Consider the following 19,357-nt stretch of genomic DNA (forward strand, 5'->3'; position numbering starts at 1 on the left):
CTTAGTTTTATGCGAAGTAGAATATGGTGAGTTAATGGAAGATATTTTAGCATTGATTTTAAAGCGAGTTGTTTTGAGAACAGCTGAGTCACATCTTCCCGTTCTTGCAGTCAAAACATGTACTTCAATTTCTGTACTCGCAAAAGTAAAGATAGGTAAAAATCAAAGTACTTACCTCTATTTGATGAGCACAGAACATCAGACAGTTAACAGTTTTGTAAATACAAGAATGTAGAGCTTAGAAACCAAAATGTTCTTGTGAAAAATAAGTGAAATACCTAGAGAGTGCTTTGCCTTTCTTTGTTCTCCTTCTGGAAGACTAACTTGGGATACAGATAACCCCCTGAACTCAGTATTGCATAATAAAATCTGATAAATTATGTTGGCCTTATATTCTTATATTGTCTGCAACTTTTCACTTTTGGGGCTTAAAAAATAGCCCATGCTGTGATGGACATGAGATGAAAAAAACCTATAGACATTTAGAGTGCTATTTTTTAATTCTGCAGATAGTATTTGGATTGCTTAATAGCTCACAGGACACCCAATTCACATTCAAGTTCATGTTCATTTTCATTTTAGGGGAACACAAGCTTCATTTTATTCCAGCATTGATTGGCCCCTTCCTGGAAGTGACCTTGATCCCTCAGCCAGACCTGAGGAATGTAATGATTCCCATTTTCCATGACATGATGGACTGGGAGCAAAGGCGAAGTGGCAACTTTAAACAGGTACTGTGTGCGAAGCTGTTTATAGAACAGGACCAAAATTCAAGCATTTCAGAGAGTGCTGGTCCCAGCCATTGGTGGTTCAGGGTGGAGAAGGTAGCCACAACACTATACCTGTTGGAGAGGGATTACCAGGGTTTTCCCTTTTTACTTTCTGCAGGGGTAGTAAGATTCTCCAGTTAATGCTACCATGTTAGTAATGTAAGACGAGGGATAAAATTCATGGCCCACCAAAGTGCAGAACAAAACTTGAGTTGTCTTCAACAAGGCTGATTTGCTGTGGTGGTTTTTCATCTCTGCTTTACAGCAGTACAGACTACTGGTTAAATAGGATTCAACTAGCTTCCCTTCTGGTTAGTATGAAGAAAGATCAGATGGTCCTTCTGAGGAATGTTCTTCTGTAAGGATCACGTATTCTTGCTGCTCAAACACCTTAACGGGCTAGGAAGGAACAACCAAGTGTGCCATCTGCTCCCGCAGCTCCCACTCGGTTCTTTCAGACTGCCTCAAACCATTTCTCAGTGCCCTCCCTCCTTTGTGCTGCTTCAAATGGAGGAAAGCAGAAGTATTTGAATTACTCCCAGGCAATCATAATGCTTAGGGTGGGAGTTGTATCTGAAACACAAACCAAGCTATTGAGAGCAGAGGAGTGCACGTCATGTAAGTAGGTAGCTTTTCACTATCAATATATAAGCTTATTGTTAAAAGTCACCATAGAGATGTTAACAAGGAGTGAGAAGGAAAAAATCCACTTGTTCGGCTTCTCTGTGTTTTCAGCTTGGGTTTAAATATAAATTGTAATAGATTTATTCTCTAATAAAATACCTTGACGACAGCTTGGTTTCTCCCCTAGATTTGTGGTTGCTAATATATTACTGCTGAAAAGGAGATTTGAAATATTAACACACAGTGTAGCCTCACCTCTTTATTTTTTATAATCAATACACTTTAAAATAGGCATTGGAGGAGTCATTAGCCACCAGATATGTCGTGTAAGTTTCTTTGATAGCTAATACATAAATCCAGCAAATTGGATTTTTAGCCAAATGCACTGGCAGTTAAGGAAGGTTGGGAAAGTAAGTCTGAGCCCCCAGGTGTTCTAGACAGTACAGACTTTAATAAAATTAATTTATAAATGAGTGGGGTGCAGGTGAGAAAAGATTGTGTTTCTACTGAAGTCTAAGAAAATGGCTTGTGCTTACAGCCCTGCAGTGAGAATTCAGGCAATTTATTTGGGCTGTGTGCTTTTTGTCTGACTCCATAAATAGATAGCTGCCTTAGCAGCAGCAAATGCTACTCAGCCTGTAGTTTTAAAGTCACGTTGCTCAATTTAAATTAGCTCCCTCCCTCAAAAAAAAAAAAAAAAAAAAAAAAAAAAAAAAAAAAAACCCCACCAAAAAAAGAAAACCCCACAAACCTTGGGAATGATAACAGCTTCAAAAAGATGAAGTGCCTTACCAGATTTACATGATTGACCAATAATTCTAAGATGTGCATTTAGCAAAGTCCCTTACATAAAACAAATCTTCCCTCAATTTTTCTCTAATCTCATTAAAGGAAAAAGAAGCTGTTTACACCACACTTATATGTTGCAGGTGGAAGCAAAACTGATTGACAAACTGGACAGCCTAATGTCGGAAGGTAAAGGTGACGAAACATACCGAGAGCTCTTCAACAGTATGTGAGTAATATGTTTATCTTATGCTAATTCCTTGAGTTCAGTTGGTTGTATCAGATGCTAATGTCGTAGAGAAGTAGTGCTTAAAACAGTTGTAGATCTTGGGGGTTTTCTTCCTTCTCCCCCCCCCCCCCCCCCGAAAATCTGAGGAATAAAACATTTTATGGTGTTGTATGGCATCTGTAAAGTCTGGCTGTACTTCTTGCATACAGCTAGAATTGGGAAAGGCTAAATCTGTTATAACACAGAACATTCTCTTTACCTACTAATTTTAAAATCAGAATAGCAAGAAATGTTTTATAATTGCATAGGGTGCAGGTAGAGCTCAAATGGAGCATTTAGAAAACAAGGCATGAGAATTCAACAAAAAGCTGTTTAATAAGTAATTTTCTATTGCCAGAAACTTGTACTCGTCTGTGTAATGTCACTTGTTGATTTCTTGATTGATGTAAACAATTTTATTTATTCTGATAAGAATATTTTTTATTATTTTCTTTTATAAATTACTTGTTAAGCTTGTAGTATATTTTAATAAATGACATATCACTGCAATCTAATAGGAAAAGCTAATAATAATGCTGAAGTCCCTAAGATTGCCTGTAAGTTATCCCACTGACCGAAATAAATGATTGTCAGAGAGTACGGGTACAAAATAACTAACTGAACTCTGTCTCTGTTGCTCCTCAGAACTCAGTTTCACCGAAGTGGAAGATTTCACTTATTTCTCGTGTGTTTAGTGGGAGATGTATTGTTCCTCTTTAGGATTCCAAGCTGTGTATTCTTCAGTACTATTAAACACATGATCTTCTTCTGTTTATATGGCTTCTTAACCATTCCTTCTTCTTTACATATTAGTTTTAGCTCTGTTGTCTTTGTTGAAACAACAACATTCAGACCTCAGTGTCTGTGAATAGCAAACATATACTAATCTGTAATGTATTGAGTTGAAAAAAATAGAGTTCCTAAATGTTTATCATTTACAAAAGCAAAAGTGGGTAGAGAGATTAGGCAGAATATTATGCAAATGGGTAAATAATGGCAAACAACAGTACAGTATGCTAAAGCAGAACTTTCTTGTAATTATTCATGAAATTTTTCATAATATGAATAAAGATAATAAAGGGAAGATGATTTCAATATTTTAGTGATACAGTATTCTTCAAAATTAAGTCATTAAGGGAAAAGCTCTAATTATAATATGAAGTCTAAATGCATTCTCATGTGCAAAATACATCAGAATGTCTGTCACTGACATAACTTAAATTTCTACAAGAAAGCATATTGGTATGAAATATAGTTCCTAATTTTTTTTACCATTTTAAGTTAGGTTTAACTGGGGGGTGTTAAACAAGATACAGTGAAAAATGGTGAGAGCCTTTTATAAATCTAAATGCTGAAGACATAGTCATAGTAATTTAAATTGCAAAATGTCTCACAGCATCAGTGTACTTGTTGTTTCTGTTCTGGTGTAACAGAAGTTTAAACGCTTTGGGAAATTTCAGAGTAACTGCTCAAGTTCACTTCCAGCTTATGAAAAAATAGTTTTTATCATTAGTTTTTTATCTGAGTTTGATTTGGCTCCATACATTAACACCTCTCAAGAGGAGAGCTTGCAGAAGATACTAATCTAAAATGGAGGATGATAGAGTGTTCTAGGGTATGTGAAAGAAAATTATTAAAATCAGATGGACAGTTTAGGTAGCTGAATGCAGGGGATGGGGTCAGTTAGCCTGAGATTTCTTTTTTTTATTTCGTCCATAGGTAATTTAAACTAAGAAATATTAAAGTGTCTTTAGACAGTGCAAGAAAGCAGACTTGTTTAGGCTGAAGTGACAGAGATGTGGTATGTACCCAAGAACTGTGAAACAGTGATATAGTTTTGCAGCAAGCAGTAGTTTTGTAGTCTTTAATGAAAGCAAATGCTACAAAATTACCTGATCTTTCTGAAGATTTGGCATGGTTAGTTTTGATAGGTACAGTTGGGAGCCACGGGGATGAACGCATCTACTTTGGATATAGTTTAGTAACTGCAGTGGGTGTGACACTTTCAGATTTTGTCATGCTTTTTATTTATTTTGTCGGAGTCAGAAAATGAATTTGAGTCTCTCAGCTCTGACATTAACTGCTTTTTTTTCCAGAGACAATCACTGCATCTTTCCTCTGAACATCTATTTTCAAGGACAAAGTATAAGCATCTCTGGACATATCTAAAATATGTGCTTAGAATTTACTGCTTACAATGGAATTATCTTTATCAAAGGAAAAGGCATAGTGAAAGTAGGGAGAAGATGACTGCTGTTTGTTTTGAATCAATGTCTTTCTAGGGACTTGAATGTGACCACTCAGTGTTTAGCTCCTGAAGTCATTTGAAGAGCTGCAAAGCGTGGAGTAGTGAACATTTTGCTATCATGAGAAACTAGATGTTGTAATTGCTACCCAGTGTAATCATGGTATGAAAGGTGTCCTGATCTACATTTACACTGTAACACTGCAGTTGAATTCCTGAGTTAATTAGCACAGGGAAAAGAACAATTTCACTTTATTAAACAGTTGGTGGTTAGAACAAAATCCTTGGAAGCCAAGGGATATACTTGAGTAGCTCTTCTGTTCTGAATCTGATGGATGCTGCCAGTTTATTACTTCTGTAGCTGTATTCCAGTTTGGCCTAACACAAGTCATTTCAGGTTTGGAGGTTACGTGGCCACGTTATCGAAGCACAAAACCTGGGCTAGTGAGCTCCACTGGGTGCCTGATGATGAGGCTTCTCTTTGAAGAAACTGGAGCTGACATTCAAGCTGAGCAGGCATTTAATACCGAGCTCTGCCAGTTTGTGGGTGATTTCTCTAGCCATGAAGGTATTATATAAGAAGTGATGACTGCTACCTCTCCCGTGCTGTCTTCAGTCTTCTTAATTTCTTCCCCCAGCTGCATGACTGAATTCAGCGCTGCCCAGTCCATTAGACTCTGTCTGGACTGAGTCTTTCGGAGCCCTTCTGAATATTTTTGTGGTGTTTGGATAGCTCCTCGCTCATCTCTGAACTTTTGCAGCAAAGCTTGACTTTGACCCAGCTGACTAGATGAGGGAACCTCTGGCTATAGTGAGGTACCTGGAGGACTTTGTACTCCGAAGTAGACACCCAGATGTTTTACGGCACCTCTAGGATCAGACGCTTGTGAGTTAGTGGTCTGAATAACTCTGTGGCTTAGGCATATAAAATCCACTTACTACATGATTGAGCTAGCCCGAACATGCTTCTAAGCCTGGTGTTTGTCCCTGGAGAGCTCTGATCCTCTGGGTCCCCACTCCACTCTCTTATTCTTGGGAACCCAAGATAAAAAAAACCAACCAACCAAACAAAAAACACCAAAAAACTAAACCCAAAACCAGACCACAATTGTTCAGGTGAGCCCAGATGTTAGGCTATAGTAGCATGGATAGGCAGAAGCATTTTCATTGTTTCTCTGTGTTGCTCATTCCCCCTTAGTGGGCTTTGTAGAACATAGCATCTTGGCTATGTTTTGGGACCTGTAAGTAACAGGAATTTAATTGTATCTTGATATAGCCATGAGGAAGCTGAGGGATATATTTGAGTAGCTCTTTCATTCTGACTGTGTGTTCTGAGTGTGTGTTCTGTGCATTGTGGTGAAAGATGTATGGTGGAGAGGCGGAGGCATAAAGGCATAAGGCAAGTCATAAAATTGTTCAACTGACAACATTGATGTCAGTTTGAATAAGTACTTTGAATATATCTACACAACCCATTTGTAGAAATTGTATATTTATAATGAATATGCCAATACGTTTATAAAGAACATGCATAAGTCAAATGCAGATGAAAACCATCTGTTTTAAAAGAGAAGTCAGACTTCTGCTGTTTTTCTACAGGAACTATAGGTAATTATTTTGATGAATTTAGGCTGAAATGTTCCTGTTTAGCACAGGGTTGAAAGGCAGTAGAAAGGAAAAATCAGTGCAGTAATCAGTGCTTAATAATGTAACAGGCTCTACTCCTATTTCTTGTTAGACACAAAAACTTGTATTGAAAGGAACATAAGGAGTGTAAAAGCACATTAAGTTAGCCTTTGTATTCTGTATGGAAAGCAGAGATGCCAGATTAGTGCTTCAGCCTCTTCTGGTTACGGATGGCCTTGGCATCTGTCTCTGCCAGCAACGACAGGTAGCCAGTCTCTGAACGTGAGGGGAAGACATCCGATTGCCTCCTAAAGAGAAGTAGTGAGTCTAAGAGCGATATAAGGGTGCAGAATAAAGATCAATGTTTCCTCCTTGCTTCCAGCAGAGCACAGCTTCATTGAGGTCGATTTAGTTCGGAGAATTGCATCTGCGACATCCCCCTGTATGTAAGGAGCTGAACGGAGCTGGAGTGTATAGCTAGTGCAGTTGGCATGTAGGAGTTATTGGGCGCCGTTATATGTTTGGTGAAATTTGGACGTAGGAGTTTTATGAGACTGAACATGCTCAGTATAGATGAAGGTCAGTGGAGCTGACAGCTTGCCCACTGCAGACAGAAGGTTCGGAGATGCTATTAACAACTCTCTAAAAAGCTCTTAAGTATATGAGTGTGGCATTTCTCAGAGACTTCTAAGTAAACCATACCTGAGTGCATTTTCTTGGAGACTGCTAAAATATCTCCATGAACATGTCATCCCTCTGAGGTCCTGCACCAAAGCCTAAAAGTAACAGAGCTCTGTAGGTAAATATTTCCTTGTGCATTCTCAGAGAGGAAAGGTGGGGAATTCATGCCCAAATGATTAATATTTGATAAACTTAAGCAGTGAAAATCAGAGGCCTGTAACAGAAAGAAAATTAAGTATAATTTTACTGACAGCTCCACTTACAACACCGTTTTGAAGTCTTTTCACTTCAGTGTGTAATCTGCATTTACGTTAGTGTAAGAACTCAACACAACAGTTTTTACTAAAGAATCTTATGACAATTTAAGCTAATGGAATTTTACATGTGCATGATAGTATGTTCTTAGAAGGAAATATTAAGTGAAGAGGGGGAATCATCTTATTAAAATCCCTTCCCCATTCTTAAATTTCATGTGTACTGAAATATTGGAGAGGAGGAAAAATCTTTGTTAAAAAAGTTGAGGTCCCATTGAGAAGGTGCATTGAGTTGATAAATATTCTTTTCTAGGTACATCTTTAAACTCCCCAATTTTCTGATCTATCAGCATGAAATTAATACATAAATTTTATGTAAGAGTTCTGTTAAGTCTTTGGGGTATTCATATATTCTGAAAATTAGGTATTTGATATATTTTAACCTGATGCAGCTAATATAAAAATCATTTGTTTTGTCAATGCTTCCTGGACTAGAATTCCACTTTTTGGTCCTTATCCTAGGTAAGAGATTGTTTGCAAATTGTGCTTCTTGGGAGGGTGTTTGTAAAAGAAAATCTAACTATCAAAGATGTTGCTAAGGTATTAAGGTACTGGTAAAAGCAGAGTGGTTGTCATAGTGACAGTTAAAAATAAACGGTGAAATTGTTCTGGCTTTTTTTTTTTCCAGTCTACTGAAGAAAATTGAGCGGGAAACATGGAGGGAAAGTGGCGTTTCATTAATTGCCACTGTGACTCGCCTCATGGAGAGGTTACTGGACTACAGGTGAGCGATTATCACAATTTGTAAGTAGGGTTGTCATCTTTGAAATATTAGCAGGCAAGCAAATATGGTGATCTTGCACAAATGGCAACTGCACACGGACACGTCAACTGTACATGCTCAGGATCTCTGACAGCAGCTGCTTAGTCAACAGGCTGAAAACCAACCAAGTAGCCTCCCCATGGTATGAAAATCCAGTGGCATGCAGGAGTTTCCTCTCAAGGCATATAGGAACTTTTGGCAGTAGGCTAGTGACTCAAGTCTGTCTGGAGACACAGAGCTCAATACTAATCACCTGACAGTTGTTTTACAGAATATGTGAAATTCTTATCACTATGTCAATCATGCTTAGTTATAGTGTCAGCCCGGCATAGTAAGTATGTGTACAAAGATACAATCTCTGGGTGAGGAGCTCGCATCTGAATGTACCACATGAACAAAGGAGAGAGAAATGAGAGACGTATACTCCCTTTCAGGAGTGGGAGACTGAAAGGGATTTTCTCAGTCAGTTTTGAAGCCCATGTAGAAACTTCGGATTTCAGCTTAGTCCTCCTCATTGCCATCAGTTGTAGCACTTTCTAGAGCTTAAGTGTTACGTTTTTTCCCTAATTCCATAGGGACACACGGTGAGACCTGGTACTCCATTTGCTGTCATCACTGATAGTTTGAAAGGAAGGCAATTTTGTCAACACGGGCTGAACTCTTAATTTCTAGAAGCCTGGCAGTGCTATTCCTCTTCAGGGATCAGTTGGATTACAACCTCCAAGGCTCTCAATTTTTCAAAACAATTGTGCATACTGGTAGTTATGAGAGTATTTGGGATGATTGTTTAGCTCATGGATGCAAGAATATTTTAATGTTACGTTAAATTTCTTTTAGTGACTGCATGGTGATGTCTGCCTGTTGTTTTTTGGGGGGGTTTTGTTGGTTTTTTTTACTCAAGCATGGTTATACTGACTGTTTTTCCCTATGTGATAATCAAATCTGCATGGTTCCATTTTAACTTTTGACTTGGGAGTCAGATCTGTTGTTTCCCCAAACAATAGATAATACTAATTATAAAAGTGCTACTGAGGAAAATTTGGTGGATCTTGGAGCATCTTACAGAGGAGATCAGTGTCATTCTGTTTTTCCAGAGGAGGAACTAATGCTGTAATTCCATGACCACTTTAGATGTACAGTCTCTGAAGGAAGCAAACTCATCCCTGCTCATTCCCTCATTCACATCACCCTCTTCCTTGTGCCAACACAAGCGTTCTTGCTGCACTGTGGTGGTCTGACTGACATGGGCTAAAACTAACCCAGCAAAAGATGCTGCCTAACCTGTATCTTTTCCTGAGGCTGCCTCTTCTGGCAGCCATGCTGGCTTCTGCTGGCATGATATGAGCACAAGGTATGAGGAAAGCAAATGATCTCCAGCAGACACCTAGCAAATTGACGACAGAGCCAGAAAAAACCATTGACTTTCTTGACGATTGAGGTATTCAGTGTCCTAGAAAAGGAGTCATGAAATCCCTTACTCACCCGGGTCAGCTGTTCACCCAAATGCCTTTGGGTTGTATCGTTTCAGTCTGCTCGCCAAGCCAAATATGTCTGTTTTCTGAGGTGTGCTTCACTATTAGAGGATAAATGTCATTCCTTTTGACTGTCATTACTTTCTGTTTTAGGGACTGCATGAAAATGGGGGAAGTGGATGGCAAAAAGATTGGCTGCACTGTTAGCCTTTTGGTTTGTATAATACTTTTTCTTTCCCTTTTTGGCTTCAGTTGAGTGTTTTCTAGTATACAGCCACACATTTGAATAGGAGGTACCTTGCTTCTTGATGCAGTTTGAGTGGAAGTTAACAGAAAAATACTGCACTTAGGATCACTGATTTTTTTATTTCATTTTTTTTTCAGGTTGAAATTGATACAGTGGGGAGTTAGCCTTTCTTGGCATTTCATAGTTGGGCTCTGAGAGGTCTCTAATACTGCTTTATTAATTTTCAGTCTCTTCATACTGGATAAACTTGACCAAAGTATTTTCCAAGTTTAATTGGTCTCTGGGTTCATAGAAACAAGCAAGACTTTCCTCCTTCCCCAAACACAACAAAACTTACATGATTTCTTCTGTTTCCTTTCTTCCCCAATAACTGATGCAAGTTGGTTCTTATGACATATTATATGGGATATCTTCTGAAGACTGCAGGCTATCTATTCTCTTCCCAATAGAAGAGCCAGAAATGCTGCTCAAGACCTCCTCTTGTCATGTTATCATCATTACAACAAACCAACAGTGCAAATTTATAGTATGAAAAAGCTTTCATTTTTGTTTACAAGAAGCATTTTGGTTCTAGGCCAGTTTCTCCTGACAAGTTTGTTGACTTCCATTAACCTTGGAAAGTTTCCATTTTCATGGTGAATGTTTTGGAAAGCTGTATTTTTAGCTAGGGAAAAAAACAGAATAAGCTGACTTGTAATTCTGCATTTTTGACGTCAGTGAAACAATTTGGTATCACTTCTAAGTAGCAGTTACACATAAGAGAATAAAGGATTCTTCAGTAGGAAAATAGTGCTCTGTAAATAGGGATGGTGTTTACTACATAGCTGTAGAGCAGCTGGCTTTCTGTCAGAATATCTGGCATGATCTGAATTCTGTAAAGCACCTGGATTATTTTCATTCTATCACTAAGGAGTTTTTAAACTATTATTAGCAAATAATCCAAGATTTGCACAAAAAGAAAATCCAAATATTTAAAAACCCCAAAACACCATAATACTTTTTAATGGGATTTTCAAGAACTTCTACAGGCTAAAGCGGATTTCATATCCTAGTAATTTTCAGACAAATTTTAGTACTATTTGCACACTAGAGAAACAAAAAATGCTAAATTTTGAAAAGGAAATTTCAATTACAGAAGTAGCACAGAAATTTTAAGGCATTTGCTTGCCTGTATGATGGGTGAACTGGTTGTTGTCTCAAAAGATGTTTCATGCAGTGAGTAATCAGATGAATATTGAAATTATTTGAAGTCCAGAGGAGAAAGCCATATTTCATTTTTCACCACTACTTTGAAGGTATTCTGACTTCCAAAGATAAGAGGACCAGTTGGCATGAAGAGAATTTTTATGTTGTTTTGCCACTGAGGTATATGCTGTTCTTCCAGAAAGTAGAATTGTCCAAGTTAACCAAGTTATCAAATTAACTGGAATTATGCCACATCATGAAATATGCAGAAGGGGTATGCACCAGCAGCAATAACTTAGATGAAAGGAGAAGGTAGGAACTTTTTTCCTACTCTCCCCACCCTCTGGATCATCTGCAGTAGGTTTCACATTAGTAATGCTTGTTTGGAAAAGCTGGTTTAAGAGGTGTCTAATGGAGTTAGTTCCTTATGCATAAGAATCACCTAACTCCAGTTTGAAAGTTGAATTTCTAATGAAAGAACTCTGTCATCACAGAGCTGTACAAAAGCTTTGAAAGTACATTGAATAACTTTTGGTAACTCACTGAGGAGTTTTTCTCAGGCATCTCTCTGGTCCTCATTGGGGTTTGATATTTAACTGATATTTCAGGTTCTATTAATTTAAAATTATATCTTCTTTTTAGAAAGAGGACATTTTCCTGTGATGCTCTATGCTGGCATATGACATCATGCCATTTAAGTAGCACATGTCCATATTGCCTGTTTGAATGTTGTTTTCAAGCTGTTTTTTCTCGGGGGGAAAAAGGTCTTCATTAATTAAGGAAGTCTACTTTTTACATCACGTCCCCTTTTGAAGACTACATCTGTTATATTTCATGTCTTGAGGTAGTTTGTTGAAAAACCACGACGCCTTTATTAGCACGATGTATTTCCTGAGCTGTGACTGGGTTGTCTTGCTGTGGTCTGCCTTACAGACCAACTGGGCACTGTTAGAGCTGAGCTTCAGAGAAGAACCAGTTGATTTGTATAGTTTAGCCTTGGGACACGTACTGGAGTCCTTAGTGCTCAGGGGTAAGAGCCGAGAAGTCTAGTACTTCTGCAGTTCAGTGCCATATTTTGTCTTATCTTTATGCGTTATTGCTCACAATTCTGTGTTGCAGCTTATGTTTTTTTTCAGGCAGGTAAATATGAACATACAAACAGGTATTTTTTTTCATTTTCTCTTCTAAAGAGAAGCATCTGTTTTTGATCTACGCCTTGTGGGAGGAAAAGAGAAGTCTTTGGATTATAAAGGCAGATGGTGGCCTAAAGGGGCCTTTAGTCATTACAGAGCTATTGATATGTAGTCATTTTCTCAAGTCAGTTAAAAAAATACTTTCTCTATAAAGTTTCTATTTTGATATTTTCATAATGTTCCTCCCACCTTTCTCTTTGATAACAACTCAATTTAGGAAACAGTGGCACAGAATAAGGATACTATAAAATAGGGGAAAAATTTGGGCCACGTGCTTAGAGTTTAAAATAGTAAGTGATTTGAATAATAGAACAGAAATTGAGGACCAGTGCTAGATTCTTCTATCCTATAAATTTTTATTAACCAAAGCAGATTATCCTGGACGTTAAGTATGGCTAGCAGGGGGCCTCTAGCTGCATGTCCACAGCGAGTACAGCAATAGTTGTGAACAGTGCTATAGGGTTGTGCTCCTCTCCCTGTAACTTTTTCATACTTTATTTTAGGGCTTGCAAGTAAGTAACAAATGTTTTGAACAAAGAGTTTTGATGTTGTATTCCATATTTTATCCATGTAACAACAAATAGCAGTTAGACATCCAGAAATCTTTAGCTACTTCTAGAAATTTTGTTCTGGATATCACTTTAGAGTGCAACTTTGTATATTTCAATCCTGCAATGCAAAATTTATGCATCAGTTAGGGCTGAAGAAATCACGTTTTTCATTCAGGATTATGCTGTTTACCATAATGAATAGTTCTTCGTAAAGCTACCGAAGTCTTTCTGGCATTTTGCTATGACAGAAGGAAGAGTAGACATACCAGACAGTAAATATTTTGTTAAAATATGAATACAAAAGTCAGAGTGCTGTCAATATTTTAAAATCAACATAAAGCTTTCAGCAAGATGTTAAATGGCCGAAGTAAGGATATATCGGTGCCTTTTATGGATGGATTATATTTATAAAGAAAGAACCATCAGATTTCAGTTCTATCTGGTTCTTTCTGGTATGTTCTATGAAAATTTAAAAAAAAAAAAAAAAGCATTCAGGAGAATGCTGACTTGTCTCCTGAAAATTTACTATTCTGTTTACTATTTTGTACTGTATTACTGCAGTTCCATGTAATGACTTTGTACATGTGAAACTTTCAAATATATGCATGTATTTCTAGAGTACTATGTTTGAAGTCTTTTGTTTGTAACCACTATCATATGTTTATCAACTTCTACATTTCATTACAAAATTCAATTTTATTGCAGAATTTTTACAAGACTGAACTGAACAAGGAAGAGATGTATATTCGCTATATTCATAAGCTGTATGACCTACATCTGAAAGCACAAAACTTCACAGGTAATTGAGTACAAACTAGAAAAAGATGTTTAGGACTGGTCCATGATTTGCAGTCTTTTGCAAACCTGTAAGCTGTATCCTCAGTGCAGATTGTACCAACCCAGGAAACAGCTGAGTTTCCGTGCCCAGTTAATATCTTTCTTAAAATATGGCTTTTCTTCAGCCCCACAACTCTACTACTTGCTGTGGCATGCTGATTGTAAATGACTACTATTGATATGCACTAGCAATAAATGTGTGATACAGTCATTCTTCACCCAAGAGGAGTAAGTTTAGAGGAAATTTTTGTGAGTCCATTTGGTAGTATCTGAGCCTATATACTTTTTTGGTTAGCTATTTAGTGTGGTGTTTCTACACAGCTGTATTTCAGAATCTAACTTTTAGGTTAAAAAAAGAAAAGAAAGGAAGACCCATATCACTTACTAATGATGAAACAAAGTCCCTAAAACCTATGACAAGTATAGCACTTTGCTGATGTCTTTCTGAATCTTCACGTACCACATTTGCAGTACTATCGTTCAGGATTTCTCAATGCTAATTTAGTGCCACAGCTGGCCATTGTCTTTTAAATGAAGAAATAAGAACATAATGTGCATGGTTGTTGTTTATACAACATAAAGTGCGCTTCATTTGGGTAACTACATGCGATTAATAATTGCTGGAGAAGATAAAATCAGTATCTCTGAATTAAACAACCTTTGGTTGCCAAAATATTTAAATGACCTTATAATATACCTCCGTCTTTTTCCCAGTGTTTGCAATTGCAACTGCATGTGTTCAGAATCTGTCCAGAATTTTTTCTTTCTTAAACGCAGATTAGTTGCCTGGGGGTCACTAGTGAACAGGCTACGGGTACCTGCTGCCACAGCAAATTTCCTTATCCTTTTCTGCTATCCATAGGAAAGATCCTTTGCTTGGAGCTTCCACAGTCCCTTTGCAGTTCATGGGTTTAAAGTGTAGACCAGATAGCAGGATATATTAAGGAGAGATTTTTAAATTCCTCATGTGACCTGGCAGTAGTGAGTCACAAGAGAGTTTCAATTATCAAGCAGTATATTTGCCGCAGCTGGCTTTTATGCCAAACTATTAATTTCCTGATTTTACATAACAGGTCTTAGTAACTCTTTAAGGAATGTTGAGTTCCCTTTACATTGGCTGCTAATATGTGTCCAGTTAACCTTCAGCAGTGATATGAACCTAATTTTTTTAATTGTTTTACCATCCGTTCTTATTTTAAACAGTATTTTGCTCAAAATTTATTTCCAGGACTTTGTTGTATTTCCTGTGTATTTATTATTAACACGTGTGATTTTTGCATTCTTTGCCATGGTAGTTTCCATGACCGATAATTCCCCCCCCCCGCCCCATGAGAGCCTTAAGGAAGGATTGTCTCACACCCATGGCATTGGGATAGACACAGTCTTTCCACTAGAAAACACACTTATGTAGTCTATTGCCTTGCCTTATTAATCAGTGACAACACACAGACCTTCTGTAAATCAGCTGATCTAAAGTACATGGGAGTAGGGAAAAAAGTTTGCTACTTTGGTGGCATTCCTACATGTTGCACCATTAGTTTGCTAACTGCATAGTTTCATTCTAGGGATGAAGCCAGCTTGCCCTTAAAATAATTTTTCTCTCCTTTCATAGTATGATTTACAGGATTGTCTCTAATAATCATCTGTAAAAAAAAAAAAAAAGTCCTTTTTAATATAAAACGTAGCTTCAAATCTTTCTTTACCCAGCAGTCAGTTATAGCTATAAATATAACTCTCTTGAGACTGAAGCACATAAATGCACTGATTCCTCTTGTGTCCCCTCAGTCATCTGAGAAGTGTAATGAGATTGTCTTTGTATCTATCCATCTTAGAAATGTTTAGTTTTTTGAATCTTTCCTGTATAAATTGAATTTTCCACATCACGAGTCAATGCTGTTTATCTCTACTTACTGTTTTGGTGCACAGCCAATAGTTACAGACCTCTCCCAAAGGTACCAATATGTTATTTGTTATCCTGGCCACTGCCAGACATAGGGTGCTGAGTAGAAGGACCCTTCAGACCTGTTGTCCAGTATGGCCATTCTTGTTTGAGAAACGTTCTATATACATTTATGATAACTTTTTTAAAAAAATATTGGTATGGCAGGCAAGAATCTGTTAAAATGAAGGACTGGGATGCCAAGTTAGAAAGGAAGGGTTGTAGTGAGCTATCCTGGCATGTATTTATGCTCTGCTATCTTCTGCTTCCTTATGATTTTGAACGATTTGTTGTTATCGACTTCATAGATTTTTTTTTTTTAAATTGGTATATAAATGTGCTGCACATTTTGAGTACCAAACTGTAGCTTGAAACTATGACAAAGGATGTTACCAGTGAAGCAGCCTGCAAGCTGTGTGATGCCAGAATTAAGATTGTCTGTGCAACTTCAGCCATCTCCCTTGCACATATGTATTGCAGTGCAGCAGCAGCATTTTGCACCATGCTTCGCATTTTACAGCACTGGGATTCAAAGCACACTCTCCCACAAACATCTGCTGCAGTGATGGTTTTTCATCCATGGGTTCTTGAGCTGGATGTGTAAGAGGAACACTGCTGTTAAACCAAACCATACATAGTTTTTTCTAAGTCGCCTCTCTTATGGGAACTCATATGGCAGATGCAGAGGTAAGATATGGTTGTCTAAGGCAACCTCACCTTAGCAAAAAAAGTACTTCAGTACTTTATAGTTTTTTTTTGCCTTATGTACAACCTATAAAACCTGCAATAAAATAAGTCCAGTAGGCAACTTCTTTCTCCAATGCAGTATGTCTCCAGAATGTGGCCCATCTTATTACTGACTCACTCATGCAAAGTGGTCCTGTGAGTGGAAAAATAGACTGGGAACACTAACTTGGAAAACAACAATAATGCATATGCACAGTTAGCAAAATTGAATTGTCATAACCAGTAGTAATTCTGGTGTTTCATAATTGGTCAAAGTCTGACTTTGCAATAGAGAGGTTTGTTTAATATTAGTTTTAGTGTACCGTTTCTGAGGAATTCTTTAAATCAAAGTAAAAATGATAATAGTAATTTCGATACTCCCAGGTAATTTCTACCAACCATGATCTAAAGATTGCTACACAGTTCTCTGACAAGAGAGCAACAATAGGTTTGATTCCTTCCAAACCTAAAAAAAAGCCAAAATTAAAAAATAAAAAATATATTGTGTGTGCACTTCTAAGTTATTTGATATGGTAGTGTGTTAAGGCTCAGCTATGAGGGATTTATTTCTATTATGGAAAGAGTGGAGTCTATTAAGCACACATCTGCCTCTCCATTTACCTCCCAGCCCTGATCTCTTTCGGACTGTGTCCACAGTCCTATCTGTCTTCTTTCCTTTTTCTTTACTGATGTTCCTCATCCTCTGGTCCTTGTTCCCTTGTTCAGACAACAGAGCCATTAAGTTTCTCCTAAGCAGTAGGGGAGACTAGGGCTAAGCAGGAAATTGTTTCTTAATTTCTCTGTCCCCTTTGTATTGTCAGACTCCAGGAAAACTTTTCCAGTGACTCCGCGTTAAATAGTGTGTGAAAATTGTAAGCTGAATTTGTTCTAGCTGTAGATAGTAACTCTGTCCAAAACGAGCACTACCATCTGTCTTATACTTGAAATAAATCAGTTACCCATTAAAAAGGTGCATCTCATCAGGAGCCTTCACACTTCTGTGTACTTTGTTTGGCTGGTTATGTTTGGTGTTCGTAAGTACCATGCTATAATTTGTTTTGTAGAGGCTGCCTACACGCTCCTGCTGTATGATGAGCTGTTGGAGTGGTCTGATCGGCCACTGAGAGAATTTCTCAACTACCCCATGCAAACAGAGTGGCAACGTAAAGAGTGTCTCCATCTGACCATCATTCAAAACTTTGATAGGGGAAAGGTAAAACGGTCCTATTTTACTGAGTGGATCTGAAAGGGATAGTTTATTCATTTTAGGACGTGACTTCCAGGGTTGAGGTCTTTTCTCGTATAGATGGGAAGTGTTTGTCATTGCCTGATTAAGCAGTTACTTAGTGACACAGTCGGTTTCTTCCAATCCTGCGTTTATATCCTAGAAATCCCACACTTACCTGTGAGAATAATTTGCATTTGTGTAGCAATTAACTTTGTAACTGTCAAAGCACTTTATAAAAGATAGTATAAGTTCTCCCCATTTTAAAGGTGATAAAAATGAGCCATATAAAGCTGATGAAATTCACTTAGTGACCAAGTGAGGAAAAAATTCAGGGTTCTGGTCTATTAGGACTATGTTTACACCTTCTAAATCATGTTATATCTTTTAGAATAGCAATTGCAGAATCTCTAAAAAGGAATGGGTTTTGGGGACCACAGCTCACTGTCATCACTGAGAATGCTTATTCTGAATTAAGCGACACTAATTATCCTGTAGTCTAAAATTTTATAGACACTTTGTGTGATGATTTGTCTTGCTGATAAACAAGCAATTCATTGCGATTTTGTGTAGCTAATGCAATACCCATGTACGCCTAGCAAATGTAATCAAACTGATGTTGATCATCAGTTTTTTAAAAAAAATTTGTAATCAGCTTATAGAGTTTAACTTGTATGGTGCAACAAAATATTTTTCAATTACAAAAATTAGGGAGGATATATTAAGAATACAATTTTAAAATGTAAAAATCATACTGTGTTGAACCAATCTCTTATGTAGTATCAAAAGGGATGTCTATCGCTCTTGCAATGACTTATATCTTGTGCAGTGATAGTCTTGTAAGAATCATTTATTAAACAAGTCTCTAAATATATTTTTCCATCCTTCAAACAGTACATCAGTATTACTCAGCAGCTATCAGTATGTCTAGTGGACAATATGTTCAAGTATTTTCAGTTACTGGAAGTGTGACTTAGTATAGAAAGAACAGACCACTAATAAATCACAAATTGTCAAACAGTTGCTTTGAAATTACTGAACATCTTTTACTTGCTTGCAGTGTTGGGAAAATGGCATTATCTTATGCAGGAAAATTGCAGAACAGTATGAGAGCTACTATGACTACAGAAACCTCAGCAAGATGAGGGTAATGTACCTGAGTACTTTTTATCAATCAGAGATCAAAAAGCTTTTTAGTTTGGGTTATAAAATATTACTTAGAAAATTAAATTTGCCATGGAATGGTCCTTAGGTTTGGTTTGCAAACTTTATTTTTTTGCTTGTGGGTTTTTTCTACAATAGAGATTATAAAAAAGGAGTGTAAGCTTTTTGAAAAAAATGGGAAAATAAATGATCTGGCAATGTTTGTACCTGTACAGCACCCCTTTTGTGTGCATCCTTATGCAGAAAAATTATATCGCAAATTCACTTTCATTGGTTTCCTATGGTTTATCCAGGGAAATGTGCTCTGTGCAGTCCTTCACTAGGAGCAGCAGCATATCTTTGCAGTTGTAATTGCGAGCAAACAGCTTGCAACAAGCAACATATATCTTTGCAATTTTTTTTTTATTTACTGCTTAAAAATATGGTCTGTTTAATATCATGTAGCCAAAATGAAGTTTTCCTGGCACAGTCTTCCTGTTTTTTCTCTCATTTTTCTTAGAACTCTAAGCATTGTTTCTTTCTTCATTCTTTCTGATACTGTATTTTAAAGATTATTCAGTCTTCTCTTTTCTTGTCTGCTTCTGATGGATTCAGTTTATATTACAGCTTCCTTTTAAAATTTTCTGTACATGTAGGTTGCTTGCTGCTAGGACTTACTGAAGTATACTTAATGAAGAGCTGCTTAACAACATTATGCAAAATTCTCAACACACAGCTATGTGGCAGTACTCCCTGTGATCT

General features: G+C 37.3%; 1 protein-coding gene across 4 annotated transcripts in view; it reads left to right on the forward strand.

Annotated features, from left to right (window-relative positions):
- Nucleotides 1-19,357, forward strand: part of DOCK4 (dedicator of cytokinesis 4) — a 253,381-nt gene that overhangs the window by 205,207 nt on the left and 28,817 nt on the right. For 2 of the 4 annotated variants that reach the window (XM_069802123.1, XM_069802125.1), the window contains exons 31-38: nucleotides 583-731; nucleotides 2,324-2,409; nucleotides 7,750-7,776; nucleotides 7,943-8,038; nucleotides 9,703-9,763; nucleotides 13,431-13,524; nucleotides 17,292-17,440; nucleotides 18,513-18,599. In XM_069802123.1, the coding sequence (XP_069658224.1) occupies nucleotides 583-731; nucleotides 2,324-2,409; nucleotides 7,750-7,776; nucleotides 7,943-8,038; nucleotides 9,703-9,763; nucleotides 13,431-13,524; nucleotides 17,292-17,440; nucleotides 18,513-18,599 (749 nt within the window). The remainder of the gene's footprint in view (nucleotides 1-582; nucleotides 732-2,323; nucleotides 2,410-7,749; nucleotides 7,777-7,942; nucleotides 8,039-9,702; nucleotides 9,764-13,430; nucleotides 13,525-17,291; nucleotides 17,441-18,512; nucleotides 18,600-19,357) is intronic. The other 2 variants (XM_069802124.1, XM_069802126.1) reach the window with 1 other exon arrangement.

Source organism: Haliaeetus albicilla, chromosome 14 (genome assembly GCF_947461875.1).
Source record: "Haliaeetus albicilla chromosome 14, bHalAlb1.1, whole genome shotgun sequence".
NCBI lineage: Eukaryota > Metazoa > Chordata > Aves > Accipitriformes > Accipitridae > Haliaeetus > Haliaeetus albicilla.